The 23982-nt window shown below is 35.9% G+C and overlaps 1 protein-coding gene and 1 pseudogene across 4 annotated transcripts; one reads left to right on the top strand and one right to left on the bottom strand.

Annotated features, from left to right (window-relative positions):
* Positions 1-10044, top strand: part of LOC104121550 (zerumbone synthase-like) — a 15002-nt pseudogene extending 4958 nt beyond the window's left edge.
* On the bottom strand, positions 9817-23982 carry LOC104121549 (auxin response factor 2-like). Of its 4 annotated transcripts, none has more exons than XM_009633566.4 (15): positions 21914-23982; positions 16397-16509; positions 14941-15036; positions 14805-14855; positions 13855-14016; positions 13155-13239; positions 12889-12979; positions 12641-12805; positions 12380-12514; positions 12186-12261; positions 11929-12091; positions 10724-11071; positions 10500-10585; positions 10165-10355; positions 9817-10080 (listed from the first exon to the last, which is right to left on the bottom strand). In XM_009633566.4, exons 1-15 carry the CDS (start codon positions 21930-21932, stop codon positions 10005-10007), a joined length of 1857 nt encoding a protein of 618 aa, XP_009631861.1. In that variant the 5' UTR covers positions 21933-23982; the 3' UTR covers positions 9817-10004. The 4 variants fall into 4 exon arrangements, with proteins under 4 accessions (XP_009631861.1, XP_009631862.1, XP_009631858.1 ...); XM_009633567.4 differs by having other exon boundaries at positions 10500-10582; XM_009633563.4 differs by having other exon boundaries at positions 10500-11071.

Raw genomic sequence — 23982 nt, 5'->3', positions numbered from 1 at the left:
GTACAGTATATACTTTCAGTATTGGTAGCATCCATGAGCAACTTTTGAGGTGAGTCACATAGAAATTGTTGGGCAACTTGTCTCCATCTTGATTCTCCAACTCGTACGACCCTTTACCGGTAATAGCTGAAACCCAGTAAGGACCTTCCCATGTTGGACCCAGCTTCCTGGCACTGACTTTGCGAGTGCTCTGAGTTACCTTTCTCAAAACTAAATCTCCCACTTTGAAGTAGCGGATATTGGCCCTCTGATTATAATATATTCCCATCATTTGCTTTTGATTCACCATCCTCACGTACGCCAAGTCTCTGTGTTCGCCTAGCAAGTCCAGCCTCACCAGCAGTGCTTCATTGTTTGCTTCTTCGTTTGATCGGGAAAACCTTAAAGTTGGTTCCCCTAATTTCACTGGTATTAGAGCTTCCACGCCATATATGAGAGATAAAGGTGTTTCTCCCGTGCTCGACTTCGCTATTGTCCGGTATGCCCGTAGTACACCTAGTAGCTCTTCGGGCCATTTGCCCTTAACAACATCTAGCTTCTTTTTAAGGTTCTGGATAATCACCTTATTTGTTGATTATGCTTGTTTGTTAGCACTTGGATGGTACGGTGAAGATGTAATTCTCTTGATTTTTAAATATTCTAAAAAGTTTGTGACTTTTGAGCCTATGAATTGCTGCGTGTTGTCACAGGCAATCTCCTTTGGTATTCTGAATCGGTAAATTATGTGGTCCCATATGAAGTCAACCACTTAGCGACCACTAATCTTCTTGTAAGGACCTTCTTCAACCCATTTAGTGAAGTAGTCAGTTAAAACCAAAAGAAATTTTACCTTTCTGAGGCCCGCTGGCAAAGGACCGACTATGTCCATTTCCCATTTCATGAACGGCCATGGGAACAATACCGAATGAAAGAGTTCTACTGGTTGATGTACTAACTGTGCATGGCGTTGACATTTGTCATACTTTTGTACGAATGCCTTTGCATCCTGCTCCATCCGGGGCCAATAGTAACCTGCCCTAACCAGCTTTAGAACTAACGAATCTGCGGTGGAATGGTTCCCGCAAATTCCTTCATGGACATCTCTCATCACGTAGTCCCCCTCCAAGGCTCCCAGACATCGGGCCAATGGTCCTCGGTATGATCTTCTATATAATTTCCCATCCATGAGGTTATAACAAGTTGCTTTGGTTCGTAGTGCCCGGGACACCTTCGGGTAATTTTCCATGCCTAAGATATTCGACGAACTCATTCCTCCAATCCCAGACTAGATTGGTTGAATTGACTTCACAATAACCATCCACATTCAACACCGAATGTAAAAGTTGAACGAAAGTATCGGAGTCAGATCCTTTTATCTCCGTAGATGACCCCAAATTGGCCAATGCATCTGCTTTCACATTTTCTTCCCCTGGAATGTGTATGATCGATCATTGCCTAAATTATGCGAGCAATGCCTTAACCTTATTCACATATTGTTGCATGTGCTCTTCCTTCGTATCAAAAATACGTATACTTGGTTTACTACCAGCTGGGAATCGCACTTTATCTCGATGACCTCAGAGCCAAGTCCACGGGCTAGTTCAAGTCCTGCAACCAAAGCCTCATACTCGGCTTCATTGTTAGTTAATGGAACAGTCTTAATGGTCTGTCTTAGGGTTTCTTTTGAGGGCATGACTAGAACTATCCCGATACCAGACCTTTTTACATTGAAAGCTCTATCCATAAATAGGGTCCAGACTCTGTATGTCTTTTCCGACACCAGAACTGCTTCCTTAGCATCCAAGGGCATTAACTCGGACTGAAATCGGCCAAAAAGTCGGTCAAAACTTGTGACTTGATTGCAGTCTTGGGTTTGTACTCAATGTCGAACTCACTAATTTTGATTGCCCATTTAGTCAAACGTCCTGACAACTCAGGCTTGTGAAGGACATTCCTTAAGTGAAAGATTATCACAACGGCTATCGGGTGGTACTAAAAATAAGGCCTAAGCTTTCAAGAGGCGACTACGAGATCTAAGGCCCGCTTTCTGAGGTGCGGATAGAGAGTCTTCTCTCCCGATAATATTTTACTAACATAATAAATAGAAAATTATGTACCTTCTTCCTCTCGGACTATAACGACACTTACCGCTACTTCTGAGCCCGCTAGATATATTAGAAATTGCTTGCCTTCCCCTAGTTTTGATAGTAACGGGGGTCTTGATAGGTACCTTTTTAGGTCTTTCAAGGCCTATTGGTATTCCGGAGTCCATTCGAAATTGTTCTTCTTTTTTCAGAAGTAAAAAGAAGTGATGGCATTTTTCAGAGGATCTCGAGATGAATCTACTTAGAGCCGCCAATCTTCCAGTCAGCCTCTATACCTCCTTTATATTTTTCAATTGGTCTGTAATGTCATCGATATCTTTGATTTTGTCGGGATTTACTCAGTCCCTCTTTGCGAGACCAGGAACCCTAAGAATTTTTCGGAACCAACCCCGAACACATATTTTTTCGGGTTGAGTTTCATGTTATGCTTCCTCAAGATATTAAAAGTCTCATGGAGGTGTTTCAAATTATCTCCTGCATTCAAAGACTTGAGTAATATGTCATCAATTTATACCTCCATTTTTTTGCCTATCTGATTTTCAAACATTTTATTAACGAGCCTCTGAGAAGTGGCTCCAGCGTTCTTAAGCCCAAATGACATCATATTATAGCAATATGTGCCAAAGTTCATTATGAAAGAAGTTTTTTCCTGATCCTCCGAGGTCATCTTGATTTGATTATACCCGGAGTAAGTATCAAGGAAACTCATTAACTCGTATCCGACAGTAGCATCAATCATTTGATTAATATATGGCAATGGAAACAGTCTTTAGTGCATGCCTTATTTAAATCCTTATAGTCTACACACATTCTAAACTTGTTATTCTTTTTTGGTAATACAACTACATTGGCTAACTATTCTGGATATTTTACCTTTCAGATGGAACCAATATTGAGTAATCGGGTTACCTCCTCTTTAATAAACTTGTTCCTGACCTCTGCAATCGGGCATTTATTTTGCCTTACCGGTGGGAAGTTCAAATCCAGGCCTAGCTTGTACATGGCCACTTCTAAAGGGATACCTGTCATATCTGAGTGGGACCACGCAAAGCAATCTGTATTAGTTTTAAGAAAATTTATAAATTCTAACCTGTGTTCGGGATTGAGTCATGTTCCCAAGTGAAAACTTTCTTGCCAAAAACTCTTCGAATAGGGCCATTTGCTCGAGTTCTTCTGCAGTGAACTTGGTCGCATCCGTCTCCTCCAGTGCTTGAAAAAATCTCGGTATGTGGTGGGATTTCTACGACTCCTCGCCTTTATCGTCTTCGTTCGGATAGGAAGAAGGCATCGGTTTCTGTAATTACTATTTGGTGGGATCCTTCCCTTTGTTGCTGGAAATAGTTACAGCGTTCTTCTCCCTTGCAGCCAGTTGATCTCCTTTTATCTTCTTGATTCCTTTTGGAGTTGGGAATTTCAACAATTGATGATACGTTGATGGCATAGCCTTCATCTCGTGTATCCACGGCCTTCCAAGGATTATATTGTAACCCATATCTCCATCTGCCACTTCGAATAGAGTGCTTTTGATAAATCCTTTGGCATTTGTGGGCAGCAAAATCTCTCCTCGAGTTGTCACACTTGTTAAGTTGAATCCAGCTAAAAGCTTTGCCGTCGGATTGATACTTCCGGCCAGCTTTGCTTGCTTCAGCACTCTCCATTAGATGATGTTGGCTGAGCTTCTTGGGTCAACCAAAATACATTTAATTTTGAAATTTACAACATTGAGAGAGATTACCAAGCATCATTGTGTGGCAGGAGGAGTCCGTCAACATCTTTCTCTGTGAAGGTGATATCAACTTTCGCGACCTTCTGGAGTCTCTTGTTGTGAGTCACTGATATCTTTGTTTTCTTGACTGCTGAGAAGGTCACACCATTAACTTCATTCCCTCTGAAAATCATGTTGATAGTCAACCGAGGGGAGCCCTCCGCTACTTTTGAAGGTTCGACATTGTCCCGGCTTCGGCCATAATTGTTCTTGGCTCGCCACTTAAGAATTCTCTGAGATGGCCATTCTTCAACAATGTCGCCACCTCTTCACGTAGATGCCAACAGTCCCCAGTTCTGTGTCCGTGATTCCCATGGTATTCACTCCACAAAATGGTATCCCTCTGGCTAGGATCGGATTGGCTTCGGGAACCGTGCTTCTTTGATATTCCTTATCGCCGATACTAACTCTACTAAGCTGATCTTGAAGTTGTAATCTGATAACCTGGGATATGCAGGGTCTCGGGTCCCTGGTATCTCCTTCTCTTGTAATGATATATTGCTACGGCCCTGATCGGTTCTTCTATCGGGAGCGAACCTATCCGACAACTGAAACCCTTTGTTGTTCCAACCTTCGGCTCTTTCATATGGAAAAAACGACCTCTAGAAGACCGTTGATCCGCATCAAAGTCGCTTTTAACTTTATCCTGATTTTTGTCTCAATCCCGTCCCTTGATTGATACCGGGAACCCGAGCTTATCATCCTTTATCCTTACTTTTGACTCATAACGGTTATGGACATCCGCGTACGTGGTTGCTTGGAATTCGAACAAACTTTCCTTCAATTTTCGGGAGGCGTTGGAATTCCGTGGATTCAAACCCTTTGTGAATGCCTCCACTACCCACTCACCTAGTACAGCCGGTAACAACATCCTCTCTTTCTAGAACATGATCATAAATTCTCGCAGCAATTTTGACTCAACCTGAATAAGTTCGCCTTCCTGGCTTGGACCTTCCTTGCCCCGGCATGGGCCTTAATGAATGAATCTGCAAGCATTTCAAAAGAGTCAATCGATCTTACTAAAGAAGTTTGGAGAAACCCTTACAAATAGTCGATTCGATCTCATGTTGAGCCAAATCATTCCCTTTCGCAGTCGTGGTGTAGGTTGTGATGTGCTCTTGCAGATCCGAAGTCCCATCATATTTTGGTATGTCCGACATCTTGAACCTCTTTGGAATTAACTCTGGTGTTACGCTCAGTTTAAACGGCAATTGTGTGTATTTTTTTGGAATCTGGGCCTTTTAGTATTTGTGGTGCGCACAAAATATGATCTAGTCGAGTGTGAAACTCTTATGCATTTTGATCCATTCGTTTGTTCATTTCGCTCATAAATCTCATGATCTCGGTTAAAGGGATCATTCCCATTATTGTTTCCATATCCGCTATCGGTCCCTCCGGCTTCGTCGAAACCATCCTCGCCTCTTGGGGTGTTGTTGTCGACCCTCTAAGCCGTTTGGTTTGCAGGAGCACTGGGAGGAGCTGGGCCCCTTTCGTTCGTGTTATTGGAGGCACCTGACAAAGCTTGTTTCAACTCCGTCACTACCTGATCCTTCCTTGAGAGGAGTTTCATGATTGTTTTTTGTTGTTCTCTTAAGATTTTTACTGTTTCCACGACATGTTCCTCCTCCGCATCATCGGGAGTTGGCTCCCGCACATACCTAGGGTACCGCCCTTCACGAACAGGTGTCGTTTCACCACCTTCATTATGGGTGTCGCTGATTGAATCATTATGGTGGATAATTCTTCGTGCCCATCTACGTTGTGCGTGATATTGACATCATTAGAAGCCATATCCTTTTTTTTTGCTAAGGAACTAATCAAAACGAGTTAGTAATAAACGTAAGGATCAAAGCAATTACGCAGTTATCTAAGCCCGACGGTGGGCGTCAAAGAATTTAACCGTAAAATGGTACAGTTAAATTTGTTACGTGATTTATACACAAGCGAACTTATTTGATCCAACAATGATAGATAAATAAGATTAAAAATAAAATTTAGCAATTGAAAGTGAAGAAGATGACAAGCCTGGCTCCGAGTGCAATGCCTCCGAGGACGAAAGTGAAAGCAATGATAAAGAGCAAGCAAAGTTGTTTAATTGAGAGCAAAAGTAAAATAGAGCATATGTTTGCAAAGAATCTCATGTCCTTACAATGGCTGGTGAGCTTAATATTTATAGTTTTACCTAGGGAAACAAGATCCTAGGATCAAGCTCCTCTTAAATGATAATAAAAGAGTCATTGATGAATATGTAACGGCAGGCCACGAATGCAAATATTCTTCGCAACGGTCATTCATTTAATGTTAGAGAATATTCCCTCATTGAATGCTATCCAATGGCAAACCCGTGATCTCCTTCGTTAAATATGCTCCCTTCGGGATTTATCCGGTGTCGATTACATTCGTTGTGTCCGGTATTGACCGTTGCCTGACTTGCCTTTTTTCTTACCTTCGGTTCCACGTGTCATGCTACCATTCGAACATCTATTATAAATTAATTTTACCCCATACAAACAGTGTAATGCCACATAATTTTAAACTTGAGCTCTATATATATACATTGCACCCAAAAAAGTGAAATATCGTTTTGTATGTATGTAAATTTTGAAGGATTTCAGTGCATTTTAACTTGTGATAACATGTTAAATATACTAAAGTTTATCAGCTTACCTATTTCTGAAGTTTATCATACAGACTTAACCCATCATTATAATTGTATAAATATTATACGTCCATAGAACTTACACTTATTTATAAATTCTAAAGCCCTCCCTATATGTAGGTGTTGCATGCCGTACTCCACGGAACATCGTCGACCTTGACCTCGATCAGGGGTGGCCCAATAGTAAAGCAGCTAAAGCAATTGTTTTGGGCTAGCCTGAAATTTCCTATAGGTATCAATTTTTCTGTAAGAACATTAAGTATTTGGAAGAAAAAAAGGGTACAATTTTCATGAAAAATGGAAAGACTGGACTGTTGCAGAAATGTTTGGCCCCTAAACTTGAAAACTTTTGTTTAGTTCCTCCTTAAATTTCATATAGTCTTTAGTACCTCCTGAACTTGGAAATTTGATACTCTTGACCTCCCCCAGATGCTGATGTGGCAAAGATCGTGGATACACTCTCGTTTTGGCGCGTGAGAGCGAAGAAAAATCAAAAAATCAGCTTCCAAGTAGGGTATTTTTCAAATATTAATTACCACATAATCAAATATAATGATTTATTTGTTCCATTTGTATTTTTTATTATTTTTTCTTAATATGCATTACATATTTTATCCTAATTGTATTTTTTTAGATACAATGAATATATATTTCATAATGCATTTTTTATCTTTTTTCGGTCCAAATCTATAAAAGTTAATTAAAACTCTATTTATTTTAGCAATATAAAAAGAAGATTTGGCCAGAGTAATGAAGTTCAAGTGGCTCATTTTCTAGAAAAAGAAAAAAATATTGTGTAATTTTATTTTTATTTTCATGCAATGACTATTTATTTAAACTATGCATTTTTTCTTTTCAAGTCAAATTTGCAAATATTTATTTAGAATGTTACTATTCTTAGCTAAAATATTTATTTAGCCAATATATGGAGTTCCAATAACGTATTTTTAATTTTAATTTTTTAGATGTAATGAATAATATGTTCTAACTGTGTATTCCTTTTATTCTGACCAAATATGTAAAAGTAACTTGATTAAAATATTATTATCTTCAGCCAAATAAAAGATTATAGTTAAAATAACATTGTTTCAAGTTTGTTTTACAAATTTTGGCACAAAAAAATAATTTAAATAGTTGGTGGACTTAATAAGATAAAAAAATATATATTTTATTATTAAAAAAAATACCACATGGACAAAACAACTCTATTTGGCAGTGCGGGTGTCACACTCCCATGAATTGTCAGCGTCCAGGGGGGTCGAGGCTATGAAATGTTCAGGGAGGACATTAAAGACCACGTAAAGTTTAAGAGGAAACTAAATAAAAGTTGTCAAGTTCAGGCGAACTATTCTGCCGAGAAAAAATGGTAAACCAACAATATTTTTGGGATTCACTCCCCTATTTGTCTTATTTCATACACATTCATCATTATTAATGGGTTCACATCATTTTCTCTTAGTATTACCTTTCTCTTCAAGTCTTACTAAGTCACTATCTCATAAACTATTCTAAAAAGTAAGAGTGGAAAAAATCAATTGTCAAACTCGTTTGTTTGTTCTCAAGTTTTCTGGAGTTGCATCAAAAGTATTGAAGCATCGATAGTGTATCACGTATTCAAGTTATCTATTTGGTGAACTAGGTTTGATTGTTCTATATTTTTATTATTTTGCATTTAAAATTTGTTAGTTTTTTTAAACTTTTTCTATGTAAGCATAGATTGTCTTTTTAGTTATTTTATTTAAATTTTAATATATCAACTAGAACAAATAAATTTGGGTGTTTAAAATGCCAAAAAGGAGAAGGATTGAAACTTTAATATAATCCCAAAAAGGAGCCTTTGATAAATTTTTAACAAATAACAAAAAATGCTAAATAAGAAAATATGAAAGAATGTATGGTGGATGAACAAATCACCAATATAATTGAGCTACACGACAATAAAAGGAGAAGAAGTTGGTGAGAAATCTAACATAGATCCTCAAGAACATCCGAAAGTTCTAAATAAATTGAATAGTTGTATTCCTAGAAACATATATGATCCTAATCATTGGTCTATAACTAAATTAATAGAAATTGATAATAATAAACATTATTAATAATTTACATTCAAAAAGCTCGAAAAATAAATTTCAAATAAAATTTTATATGATATTTTTTTCTTGTAACAAGAAGCTTAAGGCCCCTCGTTAAAGTTTGGCTTTAGGTCACAAATATCATTGAGCCGCCCCTGCCTCGATGCGTTCGACCAAGTCATGGCTATCAACGTTAGAGGGATGGTGGCAGGAATTAAGCACGCAGCTCGGGTGATGATCCCACGGAAAACTGGTTCCATTTTGTGCACGGCTAGAGTCACAGGCGCCACATATTCAACCCAAATCCTGCGCGATCGAAATCATGAGATCCGTAATAGCAGAACTATGCAAGAATGGGATCAGAATCAATTGCATATCGCCCTTTGCAATTCCAACACCGTTTTATATTGACGAGGTGAAAGCGTATTACCCTGGAGTGGATCCTCAAGTTCTTTGTTAACATGTTGTATAGCTCAAGTGAGTTGAAAGGAGCCTACTGTGAGCCAATTGATGTGGCCAATGCTGCTCTATATTTGGCCAGTGATGATGCAAGTATATTAGTGGCCAAAACCTGGTGGTAGACGGAGGTTTCACCTCCTATAAAAGTTTAAAATTTCCCACGTCTGATCAGGACTAATAACATTAGTAGTTGGTACTCGTAAACCAAAGATATTGCCACAAAAAATATTGCAAGTTGACCAAAAAAAGAACTGGGCTAACTCTTGACATGCAGAAATTTTGTCATCACACAGGAGATTGTTAAGTGGGAAAGTTTTCACACCCAACGTTTACATCAAATCAAATAATTAACCCTAAAAGTATCCAATCAAGGTTAAGAGATAAAAGTTTGTGAAGGAATCCTTCATCAGTTGTTTCAAAAAAAAGGATTGATAGAATGGTCTTATTATAACAATTCATGGTTCATATGCTTAGTTAGAATGAATAATCTAATGCAATTCATGGATTTGCAATAGACATGCCGTGCATTATTAATTTGCTTGGTGCAAATACGGGTTCGAGTAAGTTTCTCCGAGTGAAGTGGCCCTCAGTTTTGAAGTGTGGCTAATATCGACCAGTTGCAGAAAGAGAAACACCGATTACACTTCTACACTTTAGTGATTACGACAGATGCATTTATTCCTCGCCAAATACATAAAGATGATGGCAAAATATTCCATCCCACATTAGGCAAGAGCAGGTATGCTAATTTATCAAGCATGGAGGTATAAGCTCCGCTTCACAGAAGATATTCATAAAATACATTAACTTAACAGGCAAATTATTCAGTTTTGCTTTTTTCTGATACATACTAGTAAATCAGTGTTTTATGAGTATGTGACCCAAAAAGATCAATGTGATTGACTATGTGATCCCTAAAGCATTTTTGTCAGTTGAAGAGATGCAAGTGAGCTAACTATTTAGTTTCAGAAGCTTCTGTCAGCCAGGTAATCAGCTCCTATTGGACAAATAAACATCTTTCGCACCATGGCCTGGAAATCCCTGCATGTTAGTTTGAAATAAGATTATAATCAAGATTCATGGAAAGAAGCATTATATATGAACTAAGTTGGATTTAATACTGACGACCAAGGATAATCTCCTAGTAACTTTGTGTTTCCTTCTCTATCTTGATAGGTTACATGCCAATCCTTGCTACCATCCAGAAGAGACCCTTCAAATCCAAACAGCTTGTCGAGTTCAGAAATGAGTTCCCCATACCCCTTTACACGTGACATGTCAATAGATCTTCCAAGAGCACATCCATACTTGAGTACCTAAAAGGAGACGGGATAAAAAAGACTTCAGTCAAAGACAGCTGTTCACGTGTTCAAAGTTTATCATAGGCTGAACTCTTCTCGGAATTGTAAAATGTTAATTTTGTTGATTAAAAACATAATCCAGAACACAATCCAGATTACCTTTGTGCAACTGCGACTGCATTGGGTGTCTGAATTGCCAGAAGTGCTTTTACTCTGTTCCAGAAAATTAACGGTCTTAGAAGCTGCTGGAAAAGAACCAAAATGTGTAAGTTTACTTCCATGTTGGGAAGGGGACTCAGGACCATTTAGTATATCCACTCCAAATAGCTTTAATTTGCTTCCACCAGTGGGTTGGCTCCCCATAACTTCTGATTCGACATTACCTTTAGAATTTGAATTTCTGTAATCGACAATCTTTGGAATAGACAAAGATTCACTTGCAAAGGATGGTATTTTTGAAGACTGTAAATTGGAAAATCCATTACTGGAAGGACTTGTGCCATGAACTTCCTTTCCAATAAAGTCTAACCACGGATCAAGAATATGGTTATGCTGCTGATTCTCCAATCTAACTTGTCCTCGCCTCCATCTAAGTTTTCGCTGTGGTGGTTGACGCAAATCATGAGGTCGTCTGAAGGCATTCTCTTCATAAGCATTTACAGCTTTTTCTTGACCTTGCAAGACCCTAGAGTTCCAAGGAGGTGAATGCTCAACTGAACTCTTCATCAAGCCTTTGGGATACATGAAGGAACCATTTTATCATTTAGGATTTAGGCAATTACTTAATATAATGATGCATTAAGTCAATACATAAGGTAGCAGGAAAAGGCATGAAGCTATGTTCTGGTTTCCTCTCAGCTAGAAATATACAATTTCAAGTGCCTATAACAAAGACAAATCTCCTATTTCATTATTTCATAACCTTTTCTATTTCGCAAGAAAGATCTTCCAAATATATCTCCATTATCTGTCTAGCTAGTTGCCTCTCAAAAGATGGCGTCTGTCAAATATCCTAGGCAGATCGACTGGGCTACAGAGGATGATTTGATGGCACCTTCTTCTCACGTCATCATTTTATTCCGGTGGAAATAGGTACTGTGCTTATTTAATATCCTAAGAGTTTGATATCATTTTCAAATTCAAGTATAACAGGAAGCAGAAGTATAAAGTGATATAATGAGAACTCTTCCAAACATTACATCTTCACCCCGTTACATCCCCAACCCATCTCCCTTCTCCTATATTTTCTTTTTTATCATTATTGTTATTTTTGATTCGCTTAAAAGTTGTATTATATACAGCTTCAGTAGAAGTGCTATGCATACATTTCGAAATATTAAAAAAAAAACAAGAGAAATCTTATTCATCTCCTGATTGATTCTACCTCTTCCCTCATCCCTGACTCTCCACCACTTGTCTTTCTTAGTAGGTAGAGTAGCACCTACTAGCCCTCATGAGCCTAGAAAATGTTATTGCCTATGCAACATGTACTTCATGATCATGTCTTTTGGCAGAATCTTCCAGTTAATATCAAAATAAAACTTCATATAAATTAGAATCTGTTTGAAGAAATGTCTTATTTACTTACAGTCCTTGACACCGAATGGATTTGCTGGATCAAGAGGCTGTGCTTTGCTGGGATAGGAAGAAAAAGACCTCCTTTTTCTTTTGGTTATTCCTATGGCTACAATGCTCCAAGGAGATACCCTTTCTGGACGAACTGGCATTAGTTTTGCATGATTCCATTTCACCTTAGAGCAAGTTCACAAAATGGATGGTATCATAGCCGGAGTACAAGTGTGAAAGAAAGAAGTGCAAGTGAATCACAATGAAGGACCTCCTTACTTTGAGACACCTCCAATCTGAACCAGGCCATCTAATGGGGTCAAAATCTTTAACATCAACAATGGTACCTGAAAATCTGGTTATGAAATTGTATTTCCACAAATCAGATTTGCTCAAGATGTCCTGTGAATGAAAAAAAATAACTTTTTGAGAGTATTGCCAGTGATGTTGCTTAACGTCAGACCAACACTCACATTGGGCATACTGTTCTGCCGCAGTCTAGTTCGTGGCTTTCAAATGGCATGTTGAAAGTCATCCCAACCTCATAATCGATTTCAGAGGCCTTCATATATTGATTGTAAGGAATTATGAACGCAGCAGGACAAGTCCTGATGCATTTTGTAGACAGAGGAACCATCAAGTATTAAAGAAACAAAATTATTTGCTCAAAGATCATTTACCAGATAAAATTACTACATTCTCAAAAGCCATTCGAAAAGGAAACACAAGCTTACCAAGGGCGGTAGTAAATGGTGAACATTGTCCCAGAGGAAACAGCATGGTAGGCATTAGACAACATGCCGTGTTGCATGTAGTGGCTTGATAAGATAGATGTTGATGAGCTGGTTTGTTGTTTTTTTGCACGGCGAACAGCAACATATAATTCATAATTTTTTCCTCTATGAAAATAAGTTTAGCTGTTAGGCAAACAACTTGTAGCATATGTATCTCACCAAGAACATTGGAGGGAGAACAGAGTAACCTGACAAATATAAGGGTATCCCCTGCAACAAGCTTCTTCGCACTTACAAACCTACTCCAACCGTTACTTATGAGGTGACGCCTTGACTGACCTACATTTAATAAAATGTAAAGAACATAGACTAATGTGAATGATAAGAAAGCCAAATAAAACCAAATATTAGAAGTTTTGTCTAAAGATATACAGCAAACTAGAAGAATGTGCAAGCCAAGTTGATGAATAATGCATGATGATTGATGATAACATAGTAGGATTTTTGGGAATACCTCGATAAACATGGCGGAACTTCCATTCTAAACCATTCAGATCCTTTGCAACTAAATCCTGTGCTGGGAAATCCTGATCATTATTCTGCCACGAGAAGTAACCAACCAGTAAGTTATTGAGCTGCAAAGGTGATATCTCTCTTCTCACCAATTTCAACATTTGATGAACTAAAGAGAGGAATGAGATCAACAAGTTTCATATTATGAGCTAGGTGTGGTACTAATCCATTTTTCAGTAAGCCGCCCAATCTGCCCAAACTGTTGGATTATGACCTGTTTGTTAACATGAAATGACCTATAAGACTCTCGGCTCAATAGTGTAACCCAATGGATCAAAATGCATTCCAAATCCAAACATACAAAATCAAATTTGGAGATTGACAAGTATATAAATTTGAAAGAACTTAAGCTAGTACTTTAAGAAGAATATATGTAGCTTTTAATTTCCTTTCTTTTCTTAAAAAACAAAATAACATTGAGGAAGGTTTGGTCATGTTGGGACTTGGGTAGGTTGAATTATGACCATTATTTGACCCATCTTAACCCAACTCGTGTTGACCCAAATAAATTACAGGTTGAATCATGAACCATATATTGATTTGACCCGTTCAAGTATGACCCAACCCCAATTACCACCTATAGCATGGGCATAGTTCAGACAAGAAAAAGGATAAACGAGCACAGCTACAAGATATCTAACCAGTGGCGGAAAGCATTCATCCGCCAGTTGCTTTGGAATGGAGAGTCCACCATGCGTGTTTACATCAGATGGAGTGAGTTTCTTGCTATATGTATGCACATCACTTTTAGCACGCGAAAATAAAGGAGAGCGTTCTGCCAAAATTGGCTCCCTCGTCCCTAGCTGCAAGCATGAAGTGAACAAAACACAACTCATTTAAGATTCTGCAATTATGGCATGGACAAGATTGAACTTATACGCCCACAGGCAATTGATGTGAAGAGGAAGCTTTCAAAACTAGAAGATTGTCAGGTTAAAAAACTGACATTTGGAGAAATTTTCGGTATCAATTTTCATAACAGAGAGCTAAGAATGAATGAATGATAATGCCAGGAGGCATTTAGACATTGCAGCCAAATTGTAATGAAAACATGCGAACCTCCAAAGCTTAAAATGTTGTTAATTTCAAGTATGGTCAATGAACTTTAATCACTCTAGCACTAAGGTTTCAAAATTATTTTTTGTTAAATTAAAGTAACGAACATTTGCCCATTATAATAATAAAGTTACTATACTATTTTTTGTCACATGAAAGTTCACCTTTAACTTTAACTGAACTTCACCCACTATATTGGTAAAGTTATAGAACCTGATGGGTACGTTGTGTCGTTATAGTGGGTAAAGCTTAGTAACTTCACTGTTAGTCTGTTATAGTGATAAAGGATTGTTACTCTAATGAGATAAAAAATAGTTTGATGATTTTACTGTTATAGTGGGTAAAGCTTAGTAACTTTACTGTTATAGACTTTATAGTAGGTCAAGTTCAATTACTTTAATGTGATAAAATAAGTCTTGTGACTTTACTGTATAGTGATAAAGTTCAGTGACTCCACATAAATTTAGCTGTACTTGCTGGCTTAATTTTTGAGAAACTACCTACAAAGTTAATACGATAAAGTTCAATACTTTACATGTGGAAGCAAAGTAATTTCTGCAAACACTTCATCTGTATTGGATTCAGCCTGCAGACCATAAATACGAGCGTTTGAGACTACCATAAAAATAAGTTCACAAATTATAGACGAAATTTGTAAGAAATTTTTTTACCTGTAGCCTGACAGAAACAACCCTACAAAGAATTTTATATGGTACATTGTATGCTGGCATTGGCATAAGTCCATCTTCATTCATGCACGCCTCAATCTGCATTTGGCTTCATATTAAGTGCTAGTAATATCAAAAGATAATCAAATTCTAGGTAAAAATTGTTGTATGGTTTGTAATATTGAAGTGAAAATAATAAGGAGATTTCAAGAGTCCCATATTAAAAATGAATTAAAAATGAAATTGAAAATATAAGTCTGCAAATACTCATCCATCCTTTTCCTATTAGAAAGTACTTGTCCATTATACATGATATTTATAAAATGATAGATAAAGATAATATTTGTATTTATCATTCGTGACTTGGACTTGGACTTGGACTTGAAAATTTTAAATAACTCCTTATATTCTATTTTCGTATAACTATTATTACTATGGTCGTTGTTGTTGTTGTTTTAATAGTTAAATTTCTAAAGGACATGTACGTTCTAAGAAGTTTGAAGTCTGTCCAACCGAAATTAACTCTGGACATGAGAATGTTGTTTCACTTAAAATCAATCACTTCAAAACTATATGATAACAGGCTAGTTGTATCCACAAAGAACATTGTCTGTTACCCATAAAAGTCAGGCAATCATTATTTTGATTTATTAGAAAAAATAATGGAGAAAGAAGGAAAAAAGTAGACAGTGATATAACGTCTGAATCTTCTTCTATCTTCTCTTTTCCTTCTTTCTTTATTATTTTTTCTAGGAAATATAAAGGGGTCGTTTGGTTACAAAGCAAGTTATGCAGGGATTAATAACGCAGGATTTTTTTCTTTTTTGATAAGGAAACTATACAGATAGTAATGCAGGACTGTAATGCAGGGATTATAATGTAGGGATTAGTTATGAAGGATTGTAATACACGGTGTACCTTATAGAGATTGTAATGAAGAGATTATTTTATTATTGAAAGTCTAGTTTCTTGTATTAGATATAACTATGTAGTGTATATTTTAAGATACATTTTTATGTTTTAACAAAATAAAATATTGGTTACTACGTACATGAAGGGTTATTTTTGTCATTTAATAGCTTTATCCATGTATTACTAAAATTATTTAATACATGTATTATATTAGCTTATGCAGCAAATCAAACAGGCCCTAAGTACTTTACATGTGTCATATCAGTTGAGGCATAAGATTGCTGCACCAAAACTTAGTTTCCCTTCAATATGGCTCATTGCACGTTAAGTCAACAAAGTAGTCCAGATACAGACCATCTGTGTTTACCTCTGTAATCGGCCAACTAATTGACTAAATCCTTCTTTAACTTGATGAGAACATCCACAGTTTAATAAATATACATCTTATCCGCCATTTAAAGTACCGAATGAACTTTTTTTTGTCCATATTTCCAAAGTACACGAAAATGAGATTACATCAAAGCAAATTAAATGAGTAGAGCAAAACCTGTTCAATGTGACCTTGAGGATAATAGAAGACCATATCACCACTGCTTGGAACAATAACCAGTGGACCAGAACAAGCAAGCCATAGTTCCCTATGCAAGCCACTATTTCTACCTAAGGAAGACCACAGAGCGATTTTAGAAAGGCTGAAGCCAGCACTGAACAATTCGAAGGAAAGCACACAGCTTCTTGAACTTTAGAATTTAAAAAAATTAAATAAGGGAACCATTAAGCACCTAATCATATAATATTCAGAGCTCAAGAATCAGTTTCAGACAACGAGATTTGAGTTGTTCAAGATGTATGGAATTATTTCTTATATTAATTCTATGTAGTGGTAAAAAAATTGATATTACTAGGCAATGAAATTTGAAGAGAGAAAAATCACGTGAATGATAGAGATGCGTGCAAGATGGATCAAACACCATCTTCATAAATAAATTCAGCTAAAAACATTCTCAAACTTTATTAAATAAATTCAAATCTCTTATTGAAGTTCGCTTTTAAATCAGTACTTTTATCAAGCCACCCCAGCAAATGATCACGTACAAGAAGCTGGTGGAAGAACATTGAGTAACAGTGTAACACGATAAGTGGTACTTATAAAATTATAACCACTTCCACCAAACCAAAAAGAAACATATAAAACAAATCATAACCACTGATCAGCAAAGCGTCATGCTGAAAGCAAGATTATGAATGTTACGCCAAAATACTGGATCAGTTAGAAACCAAAACATGTAGAAACCGCTGATAAAAAATGCTAGGTGGTCCTTTCATCTGCCTAAACTTTTGTGGGTAAAGTTACCCGGTATCTGTTGGTGAGAGGTAGCAGGTATCTAATAAAATAGTTGAGTCGTGCACAAGCTGACCGAACATCACCATTAAAACACCTATGGCTAACTCATTTGTGAGTCATAACTAAGGTGCAAAGTTGAATGCAACAATAAGTTTGATCAGAAGAAAAAAACAAAAGGGAATAAATCAAGTAAAAACAATCCAAAAGGGGTAAAAATGACCGGAGAGCCGGCCCGGCAAGGTAAGAGGATAGGATGGAGGATTGGGGGTGGCATGTCCCCTAAAGTGCCGTATTTGAGAAATCTTTTAATATCGTCTCTAATTGAGATTTTATGACCAGAAAATTTTGGTAAATCATTCTCCAATCCCTTCATGCAATGAAACCAACACCACTTATACAACAGAACATAAAAGAGGAATCCAAGAGTTGATACAGAACAGGAAAAAGCTCAAAGAAGGCAAAAGATTAAAGAAAACTGTAAGCTTTAATGAAGTGATGAAGTCCTGACCTTGTCTATGATCACTTTCGTAGATCTTAGACATCTCAATGCCTTTACCTCTATCGCGCATCGTAAAACCAAAATGGGTGATAGCCAAGAATGTGCAAGAGAATTAGAAGGGTGGAAAGAATGAAAGCTATAAACAGAACTCAAATGGCAATCAGATGAACACCGTTAAGGTAGTCATTGTACATATATATATATATATATATATATATATATATATATATATATATATATATATATATATATACACACACACACCTGTTGTCTCCCACTATTCCACCTATATAGTACACTGTACACTTGACTACACAAAGAGACAAGCCTCTATTTTCTTTGCTTCTCTGATTTTTCATCTCTTTCTTTTCTTATTTTCTTTTTCTACAATAAACACAAATTCCCTTTAACGATTATTAACATATATACACCACAGAGAGTTTTTCAGAGACAATGACAGGAGGTGTGTTTCATGAGGTAAAAAAAGAGAATATATGTATAGAAGGGGTTAAAGGGGTGGGGTGGGGTAGGTAGAGCTGGGAGGTGACTGGAACATAGGGATGAACAATCGTTGCGGTGCTCTTCCGACACCATACACGAGTCGAGCTTACAGCAGTCAAGTGTCTCTTTCTCTTCTCAAATTCACTTATTTGCCACTTTTTGAACTTCCTCCCCTTAAATACTAGTACTACATACTTTCACAGTCCATGTCACCCATTTGATTTTATTGAGTTCCCTTTTTAGATTTAAAGAATATTTTACTCTATCAATAAAATTTAATCGGTCATGACAAGCCACTTATTTTTTTATTAGCCTAACTTTTTTTACACCGTATATATAATTATCAACACAATCATCTCGTTTAAAAGCTAATCATATGTACATATTTACACTAATATATAAATCAGTAACATGAAAAAAGTATGTAATATATTGCGGTCGATTAAATTATAATGGTGAAAAAACTCTTTACATTAGCGGTGTATATAATTTAACTTCTGTTTTTTTCTCTCACCCACTTTAATTTCTAAAATCATGTTATAGTTTACTCCGCCCCATATTTAATTTATAAAATCATATTAAAGATTTGGTTGACAATTTTTGAGAATAAAGATTTGGTTGGCAATTAATTACTCTCTTCATCTAAAAAAGAAATCAATGACGCGTGTTTGAAAATGGAGCATCAAAACATTTAATTCTCGATCTGAGTATAACATTGGTCCTTTAGATTTTTAGATAAGTTTATATACACTAAAAAATTACATTAAAAATATTATTTTTTATTGTGCATTTAACATCTGGTTTATAGTAATCTCCCATTCTCAATGTCAAGAAACTATAGTAACTACAAGATGCCAAAAACGAAAAATTGATTACTTTCTTCATTTTAATTTCTAAAATTATGTTAGTTAAAAATTAATTATTCTAGCCATCCACAAAAAGAAAAAATGACTTGTTTGGAAGTGTTACCATCAGAGCATTTAATTTTGAATTTGGATATGACAAGTAGATTTTTAACAAAAGTTTATGTGTTTAGAAATTACATACATATACGATTTTGATTGTGAATCTAATAACATCTAGATTACTAGTAATCTCAAATTTGCATTGTCAAGAAACTTTAACTTAATAACTATAACATGGCAGAAATGGGAAGTTGAGGTGGTTAAATTTGTACCACGAAATAGTTCCAGGATAAGAACATATGGTTTCATTTTAGTTGTTGTTGAAGGTACGCGTCCTTTTTTTTTTTTTTTTTGTGGAATAATATACGAGAAATTGATAGTCAACCTGTGACATCCCATAATGACACCAAAATAGCGAATATTGATACTATAATAATTAGTTTTTGTTTTGACACCTTTATTTTAGTGTCTAAAACTTTTTATTTTGTCAAAGTGCAATCACATAGTCGGCAGCTAGCCAACCGTTGTCTAAGGAGGTTAAGGCATAACCTAGAATAACAAGACCTAGGATCTCATGGAACGAAAAATACCAAGATGGAAGACCCTGGGAGGACTGAGTATGTTTTCAAGATGTGAACACAAATTGGAAAAAGCTGATTTGCCATGGAGATGTGTTATATTGATATTTGGTTCCTTTCAACTTAATCACGAACAAAGTGGAAGTCAACAGCATCATGTTTCATCCTGCTGTGGCAAACTGAATTTTTTTCTGAGGTATGTGATCCAATATTATCACATAGGAAAGTGGTTGTGTGCTTGGGAGGAAGGAAGAATTCACGAATACGGTTGGTTACCTAGTTAAATTTTGCCACAGCTCCAACAACAGCTTTGTATTATGCTTTAGTGGAAGAGCGCGCAACTATCGTTGTTTCTTGGTGTCGCACCCCAAATTTTCACTAAAGTGTTTGTTATGCAACAGTTTGGTAACTCAAAAGGGTTTTGAGAATGCTTTGGAGTCGCCACCCAACATAAATAAAGAGATCATCTTAACTAAGTATGTTGGGTTACTTAGTTAACCCAATTTTTAGAGAAAAGAGCATTTGATTTATATTAAAAACACTTTGGTAAAAGAAAGAGAAAGAAATTGACTCTGACGCAGTCTAAGAACACAAGAGAATGTGTTAGAGGTTCGCTTATCCGAGGAGAAGTTGTGAGGCACCGCTCGAGATCTTGTGATATGAGGTTACATTCCGATTTAAGTTGATTAGTTAAAGTATCCTATATATAAAGTTGCTACATGATTAAGCACTGAAGTATTTAAAGTTTTATTCTTAAAAGTCTAAGGTTTATCCTTGATACTAAAGGCCAAGCACTATCTAAAGGCTCCAAGTACATACCTTAAGATACTAACTAATTTATGTTATTCATGTATTTGTTTTACCCTATTTAAGTGATTATGTCCCACATTAATAGCCTGTTTGGCCAAGCTTCTAGCATGCCAAAAGTGCTTTTTTTTCAAAAAAGTGCTTTTTTCCTCAATTTGAGGTGTTTGGCCAAGCTTTTTTTTGAAAAAAAAGTGTTTTTGGCTAGAAACAGAAGCAGTTTTGAAAAAGCAGAAAAAAATAACTTCTCTCCGGAAGCAGAAGCAGTTTTGACTTTTCTTCCTACCAAAAATACCCTTTGCAAAATATTATATATACCAAAATAACCTTACTTAGTTTAAACTATTAAGTAATATAAAATGACTTTTGGGATGAACTTTCATATTTGTTGGATGATTTTTGATATATTTAAATTATCTTGAAAGAATAAAGTACCTTTCAATTTTATTTTTATATTTTACTTAAATAAAATAAAAAACTTAATAATTATCTTTAATAATAAAAATTTGTAATTATTTATCTACTTATATAATATTAACTATTAAGCAAATCTCTTCATGTCCTTATTTGTAATTTGACACATAAAAGCACTTTTTGAAAAGCTTCGCCAAACACAAATTATTGTTCAAAAGTGCTTTTCAAATTGATTAGCCAAACACAAACTGTTTTTCTCCAAAAGTACTTTTTTGAAAAACACTTTTGAAAAAAACACTTCTCAACATAAGCTGATTTTTCCAGCTTGGCCAAACAGGCTATAATTACTCTTAACAGAATTTAAATTTAACACACCAAGTCTCAGCTAAGTTAAGAAACATGCAATATACATATAAAACAACCAAGACAATATAGCAATAACACAAACAAAACATCAGGAGACTAAAGCTAAAGTTGGGTCGTTCATTGGCCTACAATCCCTTAAGTAAACTCGGCAATAGCCAAATTGTAAGGCTTTGAGCCTCGGCTTGACCCAACTTTTGATATTTAATTCAAGTGGGATCAATACCGGACGATGCAGGAAAAGGGCCCTAACTGGTAAGTATTCCCTCCATTTCACTTTGTATGATCATCAACTTTTAAGTGTTTCAAGACAAGATTGGAAAATAATTAAAGAGAGAAGACGAATTAAATAGTTTGAAACTTAAAATGTCATAATGTTTTAAAATGGTATGACAACTTTAATTATGAAAAGTAGTCTAATGATGTGAAGTGAAACGGGCTTGGATATTGAAGATAATGCAAAGTGCAAAATAGTTTAATATATTCGAATATGAAAACAGTACAAAGTATGACCATAGTATAAACTAGGAAAATCTCCAAAGTTTGAAAATAGTGTGAAAATCAAAGTTTAATAGTATTAAAATAGAAGAAAATGTCAAATCTTTATAACCCTTAAAAGAGTGACATATAAGTTTAAAAGGAGGGAGTAGCTAGCCTTTATCATCATTTCCCATGGGTACCTGGCCCGCCTTGGAAGACGGTTCCACTTGATTGTATGCAATGTCTGAGCTTCAAGTAACGCTTCCACTCGAGCGTATGCCATCATTGAGCTTCGCGCGACGATTCCACTTGATCAACAGTTTTCATGCAAAGAAATATTCAAAGCAGCGCGTAAAACAAAGAGGAAAGTGACAGCCTATTTAAACACTTAAATAGGCATGCTGAAAAGTTAAAGGTTCAACATGGTAACACAAACATATTACACAAAAATTGGACATCAAAAGCATTCTTAAGGACTTTATGAGTTATTTTATATATAAAGAATCCAAAGTAAGAGTCTAAGATAGTTTTTTTTAAAAATGCTTGTGTGATGTGCAGAGAAAAAGAAGATTTTTTTAAGGGAAAGAAGATGAATGCATTAGTAGAAGGAGAGATTGAGGATTTAGCAGAGAAACCCGAGGAGTTAAAGAAGAGTTCTAAATGTAAAGATCTTGATGTGTGACATTGTAATAATTTTGATAAACAAGAGCGACCTATTCGACTTTCAAAACCAAACAACCTTCTCAGATAAGGTCAAACAATAAAATGTTAATGTCTATTTTTGTGCTCTCTGTGCTCTCCCCTTAATAATTAAACCTGCAAATGTTATGTGGGAAAAAGCCGAAAAAGTACTTTACACCAGATGATGCTCTGTTGATTTAACTGAGGATGATATTAGCAAAAACACGCATTTGAACACCGGAGTTTTCTAGTCAATACACATCAAGAAGTTCATTAGCAGAGGAATTGTTTCTAATAGAATACATGAAGAAAATTTTTCATGTTGTGCTGTGCTATGGAACAGGTTGTCACATATGGCTACTGGACTGAGATTGCTAGATTAGTTCTACCAAAAGAGATATGAAGAGCTTAAAGGTTGCATATTCTTCAGAGTGGTGTTGGATCGGATTAAGCACTTCTCAATTCTCAAACCAAATCTGGTTGTTAAGTAACTATACTACTTTCTGGATGCACATTTTCAATCATATCAAGATGCCGAAGGAAGTAGAGTCAAAACTAAACAAAAAGTATGAGGCATGTGTCATTGTAACAAGGTTAAAACACTGAATCAATTTTACTCAAAGCATCTTAAAGTTGTATAGGTTGAGGAAAGACTTTGTGCAAAGCTAAATGAACCACTAAAAGCAGATAAGCTCAAGCCAGAACATAGGAGCCTAAACATAACTTTAAGAATATCTAGAACGGGCTCTGAGTTTAGAATTTTAAAATAAGCTTTCAAGAATATTAAGCTAATTAATAAAAACATTCATCAATAGTTCCACCCAATCAAAATGAGAAGGAAAAAATATGCAAAAGCAAAAAGTTCCACACAAGAGGCAACCAGCAGTATCTCAGCCTTACAAAAACAACTCACATTACTTAGGGCAATTCCAGAAAGAAACACCTTCTAGTACTATGGTTTAAAAAGATATTCTCTTTAAAGTATGATACTGAAAATCTACACATAAACACACAAACACTAACTAAAAGATTCAATATGTACATGGAAGAGAAACCAGAATTCTGCACTTTCCAAGTATTAAATGAACCAAAGACAGCTCTTTTTGGGTAAAGAACTTGTATTTTAAGATAAAATGAAGCTTCAAATAAACACGGAATATATAAAAAGAACATTGAGGATTAGAAAAAAAAAAAAAAAGAGGGTAAAATTCTTCTGTTAGCATTTGAGAAAATAAATTGCTATTGCATTTGATTGATTTACTCAACTTTGGGCTTCTGATTCTGTAAGCTATGCTTTCCAGAAAATAAACTGCTATTGGAATTTCAAACAGAAGAGAAACGTCGCCTGCGACAGCAACGCCAATGGAATCCTCGGTACGATTTTGGGGGAGGTGATTACTTCAGCAGCGCTTCATCGCTGGAGTTTGGGGGGTTTTCCACAATTACAATATTAAGAGAGCCGTTGGGACGGGATTCATGAGAAAAACAAAGTAGGCTTTTCTGCTTCGCAATATCAATATCCCTACTAACACATTTGAACAATAATGTAGTGACAGAGAATAA

The sequence above is a fragment of the Nicotiana tomentosiformis genome, chromosome 1 (assembly GCF_000390325.3).
Source record: "Nicotiana tomentosiformis chromosome 1, ASM39032v3, whole genome shotgun sequence".
Classification (NCBI taxonomy): domain Eukaryota; kingdom Viridiplantae; phylum Streptophyta; class Magnoliopsida; order Solanales; family Solanaceae; genus Nicotiana; species Nicotiana tomentosiformis.
This window is presented reverse-complemented; position numbering and strand designations above follow the sequence as displayed.

Bases quoted from the DNA above. Each gene is read 5' to 3' on its own strand.
- LOC104121549 (XM_009633563.4), bottom strand. The intron at 15,037-16,396 runs GTTTTGCTCTAC...AGCCAAATGCAG, and splicing joins CTCAAGGTCACATTGAACAG to ATTGAGGCGTGCATGAATGA. The intron at 12,980-13,154 runs GTATTCCCAAAA...TATTAAATGTAG, and splicing joins GTTCCGCCATGTTTATCGAG to GTCAGTCAAGGCGTCACCTC.